General features: G+C 36.1%; 1 protein-coding gene across 1 annotated transcript; it reads right to left on the bottom strand.

The window, feature by feature from the left end:
- Window positions 1–288: 288 nt before the first annotated feature.
- Window positions 289–8,970, bottom strand: EIPR1 (EARP complex and GARP complex interacting protein 1; the record flags this gene model as incomplete). Its single annotated transcript, XM_029087171.1, has 4 exons — window positions 289–463; window positions 7,257–7,280; window positions 7,366–7,533; window positions 8,803–8,970. Coding segments are annotated over 4 exons (535 nt in total), but the record flags the coding sequence as incomplete, so codon positions are not given.
- Window positions 8,971–9,324: the final 354 nt, after the last annotated feature.

The raw sequence follows: 9,324 nt of genomic DNA, 5'->3' as shown, positions 1-9,324 counted from the left end.
AATAGTATGGGAAGTACCAAATATCTCCAGAAACTTCATAATTCACAAAGTAATTAGCTCATTTAAAAAAAAAAAAAAAAATCTAACTAGCACAGCCTTCAGAAAATGCATCATAAATTTTCCAAGGCAAATACAAAAGACAAATTAAAAATGTCTATATTAGTATGGATATTGATAACACAATTTTAACATATATATTTAGGAAAAATAGATCCTGAAAAAAAAAATCTAAACAATATCTATCAACTGTACAGATCAAAATAACAACTCCAACATAATACAAACAAATTATAACAGTATGTGATATTTAAGAGCTCTGGGAACCCTGTTGATAACAAGTCTGCCATCATAACTTAAAGAGGCAAATAGCCACGGGTCTGCTGAGGACCATTCAACTGCATATACACTATCTTCATGTTCTTCATAGGTAGCTATTACACTGTCCTGAAGGGGTTCTTTAATCCTAAAATTAAAGAAAAAAGATAAAAAAAAAGAAAATAGTAAGGATCTGTGAACACACTTGATTTAAAAGGCAATATTAAAGGTTACTAACATCTAGATATGCAACCTCCCATTTAAAGTACAAGAATGCAGTAGCAGGCTCTAAAAAAATATTTTATACCATGTATCTGCATGTACCTATGTTTTCGATAACACAGCACAGTCAAGTCAATGTTAAAGACCCCATTTGTAGGAACAAAGTACCTGCTATTCTCAGCTTCAGTGCACTTCTAAGTTTCTTGGAACCTACACCAAGCATCTCTCTCTACAGCAAGTTAAACCAGAGGCTATAATCTAAATGCACTTAAACACGCATTTTTATCAACATCTTTTCTCCCACTATGCTTGACCCCTTCCTTTCTCACTTTATTGCAAATTGAATTCTTAAAATAATAGATAATCTTATTAGAGATGAATAGGTAGGTAAGAAGTTGCAGTCCTTAACATCACAGTCTCTCCTGTGCTGCCACCCTGGACCCATTCTCTCCAGAGTAATGGAAAGGAGACGGAAGCACCACTCTGAACACTTTAATTTTTATCTCCCATTCCTAGAGTTATAACACCACTAGATTCTCTTCTATTATTGTATACTTCACCTCTCACTGCAATATCTAAGTTCCTGGTCACCTATATAATGAAACACAGCCAGATTCTCTTTTGCATTACAAATATTTAAGAACAGATTCAGGCAAATGTCTGAAGTCCGAACTACCCAGGAGTTATTAATTGTGCTCTGCTAGCTGAGAACAGCCCTTCCTCCCTCCACTCACAGAGCCAATCCCTCCTCTCACAGCAAAACCACAGCACATTATTCTGTAGCTACAGGGTAGGTGAGTTTTCAGAGGATGACCTTAGAGCTCCTTCACCCACAGAGGATCACCTCTGTCTGACAGAAATCAGTCAGCCTTTCAGAAGCATCCCCCTGCCTCCCAGAAACAGCCTTGTATTACAGCTGCAATCCTCCTAACAGAGAGCAAAGCCAAAGAGCCTTGTGAATGCCACTCAATCATTTAAACAGATGTTGCTACTACAGAAATGAAGTGTTGTTATTGGCCGTCTTTGCCCTTTACTGCTGCTTTCTGGAAGCACACGTCTCTACGATCCCAAAGTGTATATGGTATCACGTTTGAATCGCTTGCAGGGTATCGCTGCTCCACCTAGCCAGCCTAACCAGCTGTGATTCTAACATCACAATTAAAATTCAATTGAATTTAATGAATAAGCCAAAAGCAGTCTGATACTGCAGAATAGCTTCAGATATTTAGTTTCAAGGACTTTTATAATTTACTTATGCTATGTTTAAGGTCAACTAACAAAAAAAGGTCATAGCACAAACAACACACAGCCCCTGGTTAATTGCAAAGAGCAGGCTCCTTTTGCAGTTCCCCTGAATATGTACTTTGATACAAACCATCTAACAGCAGAGAGCTAATAAACACACACACTTCACCTCCTGCAATGTGTTTTTCTAACTTCCTGTTCAATGACATGCCTGGTTAAGTGAAAGTTGGTCAAGTCCCCAGATGGCAACGTGCTTCACGCGGTGCTCACCCACTTACCCACAACTCCATTATTCTGAAGGTTTCAAATATCTCTCCGGATAAGCAGGGGATTAATGCACAGTGCACATGGCTGTCAGGGGACACAACCGACTTTCAGTTAACCAGGAGCCTCGGTTAACCAAAGGTTGGATAAACAAGGACAAATAAGCTTCTAGATTACGCTCTTTTCTGTATGCTCAGAGTTGTTTCAGTGTTTCATTTAAATAACACAGTTCATCTAATCTAATTTACAGAAGTCATAGGGGAATGAGTGTTCAGGAAAGAAGCCAGGCAATGAACTTCTGTTTGACACTTCCATTTATAACTACAATTTTTAACTGTCTTTTATTATTGTCTACACACTTAATTTATTTTGGTGTATGAAAATAATTTTGTGCCTTGCCAGAAAAGGAAAGCATGCTATTCCATGTGGTTCTTCGGGCCACATGAGTTCAGTTTTCAGTGTTTTACTGTGTTTTAAATAGCACAGACCTATGATAACATTATTTATAAACTACTTGTGCATAAGAAATGCATAGTCTCGAGACAGTTACTGAGAATCTGAGAAAATCCTTATGGAAGTGATCACCTGGTGTAAGAGATCTAGATACTATAGAAGATAATCAGGATGGGGAAAAAATAATCTCATAAAGACATGTTTCAGAAACAATACAGACGATCCAGAAGAAACTGCTCATGAGCATCCTTTACAAACACTATGAATGAAAACAGATCAGCCTTTAAATTATATAATAGGTAATGAACCTATAAGGATTCTGCTAGTAAAATAAAGTGCAAAAGATTGTTCAAAATAATTTAAAAAAAAAATCTAGAAAGAGCAAGGTTGGTTTTGGCAGGTTTTTTTCCTCAACAGAAAACTCTTGGAGACAGACGACCTTACTCCATGTAAGGTCTTTTTCCAAGAAAAGACCTCAGATTTGTCTGCATTTTGACTGTGTGTGTGCTTTTTCTGGTAATCCAAGAATAGGCTGAGGGTACTATTTTAGAATCTATATGAATGTACAATACTTAAAATTGTTCAGTTTCTGAGTCCCACAACAATCTATTTACGCTTAATGATTTTTACACACCTTTTACACATTTTTATTTATTAAAGAATCAGCTCAGACTCTCCTAACTCCCCAGATATTAAATATAATTTGGTTAATGCAAGAAGGTACAGACTTCATAGCTATGACACTGACCTTTATTTAAGCAAGGTCAGCAACAAATACCTTGAAAAATAATATAAATATATATAAACAGAGTCTACAAAAACAATTATTTTGGCCACAACACATACTAGTGGAACACATACAAAACAACTTGTATTTATCCTAAGATGTTTTTGTCTATTTAGATATTTTAATTATCCTTCTGTTTTTATCAGTTGCTATAACTTTATTTCTCCTTAACATACAGTAGGTAATTTCAGAGCCTAACATAACATAGCACTGATGAGTATATTTCTTCTAATACTCTATTCCTAATGTATCAATGATTAAATGAATACCGCTATTCTTTCATGTGCATTATTCTTATCTCAGAAACTTCCAATTTCACAGTTACCAACTCCTGACAACAATGTATGAAAGGGCATTCAAAGTGGACTCAATACTAGGATAAAGTCAGCAGATCTTTGGTAGGTTTTGGAACAGAAAGGAGAGTTCAGGACCATAAATTTCTTCCCAGTTACAGTTCAGAAACAGGAAGAGTACCTGTACAGAGATGGACATGAAGCAAACTTTCTTCTGTGCTACTTTGATATGTATAATACAGGTTGTTACCAAATACAGAGATTTCTTTTTTTACATAAAAGTTGCAGGTTATGGGTGTAAAAATGCAGTTGATACGCTATAGCTAGTTTAGTGTACCATGGGTGTAGGTGCCAGGCCTACTGATCCCTTGACAGAGCAGCCTGACTAGACTATATTTGATAGGCATACCCCGTAATCACTTGTTATGCCTGGCAAGCTTAGTAAACTTTTATTCCTTGTCCTTAATCTCCCTGTCCCTTTAAAAGTTCCTTTAGTTTCTCATTTTCCTGTACTATTTTAAAGGCTTTATCTGGTTAGACTAAAATACCTTCTTCTCTCCTTATATATGTTCTTGCATTGCATCAACCGACAAGGCATCAAACTGTTGCCATCAGGAACTCATAGTAAGAAATGTGTAATCGCTACCTCCACCTGCATAAATTTAAGTCCTGTGCAACACAGCTGGAACTGGACTGCTTTCTCTGTAGTCTTACTCACATAGCACAACCCCTACCAGCTTCTGCTATGAATGGAGATGAGCTTTCATTTTACTAGATAACTTTGAGGTTAATTGTGTTATAGACTTGAGAGAGGAGCCTGTTAAGCGTTGGATAATTGTTTTCATGTAGAGAGCTGTTATTTCCAATTACTTCTCATGCTAACAACCACTTAATTTTGCAGTGCTTGCGATTCTGTTTTGTCACCACAATGTTCAATAACATATGTTTTTTTAGAGTCACCAAAAATCATTAACTCCGTATCACAGTCTTAAAGATCTTAGAAGTCTTAGCTGTGTAGAATAGTATTACAAGTCAACATTTTTAAAAGATGGGTATTTTTATTAAGTAAAAAATAAAGATTTGAAGATACAACTAGTACATACTCTTCATTTTTATATTTAGTCCAAGAAGTATTTTTACAAGCTATTTTATTCAGAATGTGAAAAATAGGTAGCCCATAAGGAAAGAGCCTTTTTCCTTCTTTCTGCTTGATATTCCAACCTTATTTTGAGAGAGATTTGGTCAGTCAGTCTGAAGGTGACTGACTGGAAATTATAGTTGCACAGACACCTGCTCTTCCTGATGCATTTCAAGATACACCTGAAAAAGACACTTTCTTTTTCAAGATTTGTGCACTATTTAATAGCAAACCAGATGTCCTCCAAAACAGGATAAAAATTAACCCCGTGAGAATATAACACTTTCTTGGAAGTCTGATATAAATGCAATTAAAAACAAACAAACAAACAAACAAACAAAAAAACCCCACCCACAAACCCACAGTCCCCCAACCTGACTAAACCATAAAATAAAACCCTGTGTTTTACAGAAGAAACAGTACCCATGGCATGGAATGGTGCAACAGACTCTTCAAAGAGGTCTCCAGGACAGAAACGGGTACTAAAGCCTATATACTTGGCACTAGTAGTTGACTAACAAGAAGTATTCCCAACAGCTGTTATCCCCTGCTTCATTAGTGCGCACAGAGCTAAACAGACATTCATCTGGCAACAGTTCAAGGCTGGTGAGCACCTGCAAACATCCTTCCAGCTCAACTCATAACAAGGAGGGCGAAAAAACAAAACAAAACAAAACAAGACTCTCACAGTAGCAAGCAAATCTTACAAAAACTAATGTGCTTTCCCAGGTTTTATAGATAATAGATTAGCAACTAAAAAGCATATATTTAAAAAGCAAAGGCAGTATTGATACTTTTATAGCCTCTGGGAACAGGCAAGGGCTCTATATCATCACTATACAACTCACCCATGATGTGGTTTACATCCATCTCATAGCCAAAGGAAAAGATGTGTTATATTTGTTGTATTGCTTTGCAAATTCTTGGTTTCAAAAATTCCTGTTCTAGAAACAATCACTTAATAAGGCAACCTACACTGCCTACAATCAACAGAAATTCAGAACTCCAGATAAGCTACTATACAACATCTGTCAGAACATTATTTACTTATAATGTTATTTATATTAATACATTCCCACCATATACACACAGGTAATTGTAGTCTCTTTTTCACTTCCATTAATACTATTTATCTTCCACCAAGAACAGAATAAATTGCTATCCCCAGCCAAAAGTAAGGAACTAAAAGGCATATCATATTTAAAATGCTGTTCTAGAAAATATGTACTGTTGATGTGACAACTTTCTAGGTACTTAATTTGATACCTTCATTTTCCAGGCACTTACATCACCTATTGCTTCTAGAGACATTTTGTACACTTAAAATGAACCATTTCCATATATAGAATAGCTTCCTTATTTAATATTAAAAAATGTTTTCCAAGTCCTTTTTATGAAGCCAAAATGTCAAAACTATTTGGAGCAAAACTACATCCTTACTAATAGAGGTGCAAGAGCAACCTTAAAAAAGCAACTAGAGAAGGAACCTAAACTTCATCTAGATTTTTAACTAAAACATCTAGCACACACAGCAGACTGTGAAACCTTTTTTCTAGTTGCCTTGTTTCTCATCCCATCTGACTATTCTTCATTTGAAAAGATAGTTCAGGAAGTAATCTACCTATTTCATCGCAGACAGCTTTGTGTATAAAAATAAGTTAACAAACATAAAACAACTACTCAGTGTAGACATGTAGAACATGGATATTTACAGTTACATAGAAAAATATAGGCTATAGCCTGTCGGTCTCAAATATTTTACATGAGTTTCAGTATCATTATCTTCATTTTGTAAAGGAAGAGTTTGCTGAAGATCATCATGTAAGCTTGTTGCAAAATTAGGAAGCCTCAGTCCACCCTAGATCTACAGAACTGTCTATATACATATATATGTATTCCTAAAGAATTATAGAAAGGAAAACAAGCACCATACATTGCACAATGAAAAAGTTGCAAGCAGACAAAAATGGAAGATGAAAAATTATTATTTCAGCATTTTGGTTAATCCTTTACCAAAAAACCCATCCCCCCAAAATTCATATGCAAAACATGTGATTCCTCACACACCCAAGTGGAATCGTGTTTACAAATACATGCAATAATGTGCATTATTCTCTACCAAGAGAGCTGAAAACAAAATTCTGTTTTGCTTGAAGTAGGTCTAATGAGTTATTGGCTTGTAGCGCAGTCAGCAATAGTAAGAGCAAAATTTACAAAAAATAATGTATTTACAGTTCCTTTCTTCTGCGCATGCAGAAGCTCACCATTAGACTGGCCATGTCTCCTAAAGGTTAGAACACATACACAGAAAATGCAAAAAGCAGATTTTCAACCCTCGCTTAACCCTGATTATTGTATGTGCTTGACTTGACCCAGAGTTCCCTTAAAGTGAATCTTTTCAGTGACCTAGCGTGCTTTAGGACCAGCCCTCAGCATCCCCTTCCTACCAGTGAAGATACAGTGCCAATCAGATTTGAAGAGTGGATTCCACCCAAGATTCTGAGTAAAGAAGAATTAAGTAGGAATTAGAACTACTTACCTGAAAGGTCTGTATACAAAAATCCTAGTCAGCAAAAAAATAGCATGTTAACCATTACAATGAAAAGACAAACTATAAGCATCTGCATAAAACTCAGGAAACCTCATACTTCTCTTCTTGATGCTGGTCCTCTTGGTCACTTAGTTCATCATCATCTACCATATGCCCAAATGGTTCAGAAGAAATTGATACCATATTAGACAGGATAACTCTGCTATCACTGCTTCCTGTAAGGATCAGCTGATCATGAGAATGATTGTATCTGACATTCCAGACCCTAAAAAAAGAGTTAAAAAAGAACAAGAAGCTATTCTTGGAAGGTAGTACATAAATATTAAATGTTTTTTAAAAAAACAGCACTAAAAACTGATCTTTGACTTAAATGCTGTAAGTACACATAGAAGTGACATGCTTCATTCCAAAACCTGGTTTTTGCCATCTTTATTTGGCTTTTAAGCTTCCATGTCATCTATTTTCTGTGAGATGTCTTTAAAATTCAACAAAGAAGTTTTGAAAAAAAAAAAATATCCAAAGAACAAAACACACCATTCAGTGCTATCATTCCTTGAGGGTACATGCCAATTCATTGTTTAGTAAGTCAGATAAATATTTCAGTTCTAAATTTAAAAACTTCCCCAAAGCAAAACAGGATTAGAAATAACCTGTTAAACAAAAATCTCACAACGTTCTTACAGTAAAGTTTAAAAAAGACCCTAAAACAAAAGTAGGATTATATTTCTTTTCAATTTTTACATTTTATCAACATATCAAGTTAATACCAAATGTCTTATGGTTCTTGTTTTATTCTTTTTCTTTTAATCTTCTGGAAAAAAGTATAAATGCTGCTTCTGTTAATTCACATCTTAATTCCCCTCCAAGTAGCTTCAGGGTCCAGATTTATTTTGCAAGAATTATTCCAACCCAAATTTTATAAAATATGAACCACTCATCTTTTCTTAACCACTGAAGTCTGCAAACGTCAGACAAGATTCTCTCCTTGCTCCAGCCACAGGCTAGAGTAGTAGATACAGGGTCTAAATATTATCTCAGAGAATAAAATTACTTACTTGCATAGTCTGGCTTAAGGGCTGCAAAGAGCATGAAAAAAGTGGGACTGAATTATTGAGCATTTCCACCATTTGACAACAGAAGGATAGATGGCAGCTGCTGTATCCAAAACAGCTCAAGGGCTTTTCTGCACATCAGGTGCAGCAGATCAGGCTCAATTTGGGAAGGCACACCTCACCTGTGTCCCAGCTGGCCCCAACAAGCCAAGTTCTGTGCTGTGCTTCTCAGAGGTGCACCCTATTTCCCAACAATGGTAACAACAGTGTCTTGCCAATTAGACTAACATTCTCTAAACTCTTAATTTACAAACACACAAGGAACATTCACATGTTGAAACTTTTCCTCCTTGCAGAAAAATTATTATTCACAATAGCACAAACATAGTTAGCTTGCATTGTTCCTAAACAGTAAAATAATTAGCTGAATAAATTACATAAGCCATCCACCCCCAAAACAGCATGCAGATAATTTGTTCTACCAGTGGGAATGCTCCTCTAGTGTCTTCACTGGTTCAGTGACATTTCTTGTGTCCCAGAATTTCACCTTGCAGTCATCTCCACAGCTAGCCAGGTAGTACTGTTTATTGGGATTAAAGTCTAGGTCTCGTACCAGCTGTCCGTGTGCATTTTCTATGCAATATATCTGTCTGTAAAACACATTAAAAAAATTAAATGGTCTATAAAAAGCTAACTGCACTCCACTGACAGGAATCTGTTTCCCTGGAAACTTGCATAATCCCTTTAGCACCCGCAGACCTAGAGTTCCCATTGCTAGTGCATAGTTTAGGGAAATCCCAGCTGTTAACAACAGTGACTTTTATAGATTTCTCAGCTTGCATTGAAGCTTTGCTCTTTCCTTGTTTGCATTAGGATCATCTGGAGCTAAAAAGAAACAGTAGTTCCAGATGATTCCAGCACAGCACTCTAACAACTGTTATGAAATGTCTGCTACTAAACCACAATATTTTCAGATAAGAGCTTCTCCACCCCTGAAGAGTTAT

The sequence above is a fragment of the Antrostomus carolinensis genome, unplaced genomic scaffold, assembly GCF_000700745.2.
Source record: "Antrostomus carolinensis isolate BGI_N321 unplaced genomic scaffold, ASM70074v2 scaffold8471, whole genome shotgun sequence".
NCBI lineage: Eukaryota > Metazoa > Chordata > Aves > Caprimulgiformes > Caprimulgidae > Antrostomus > Antrostomus carolinensis.
Note: the sequence above shows the minus strand (reverse complement) of the source record. Positions and strands in the feature narration are given on the sequence as shown.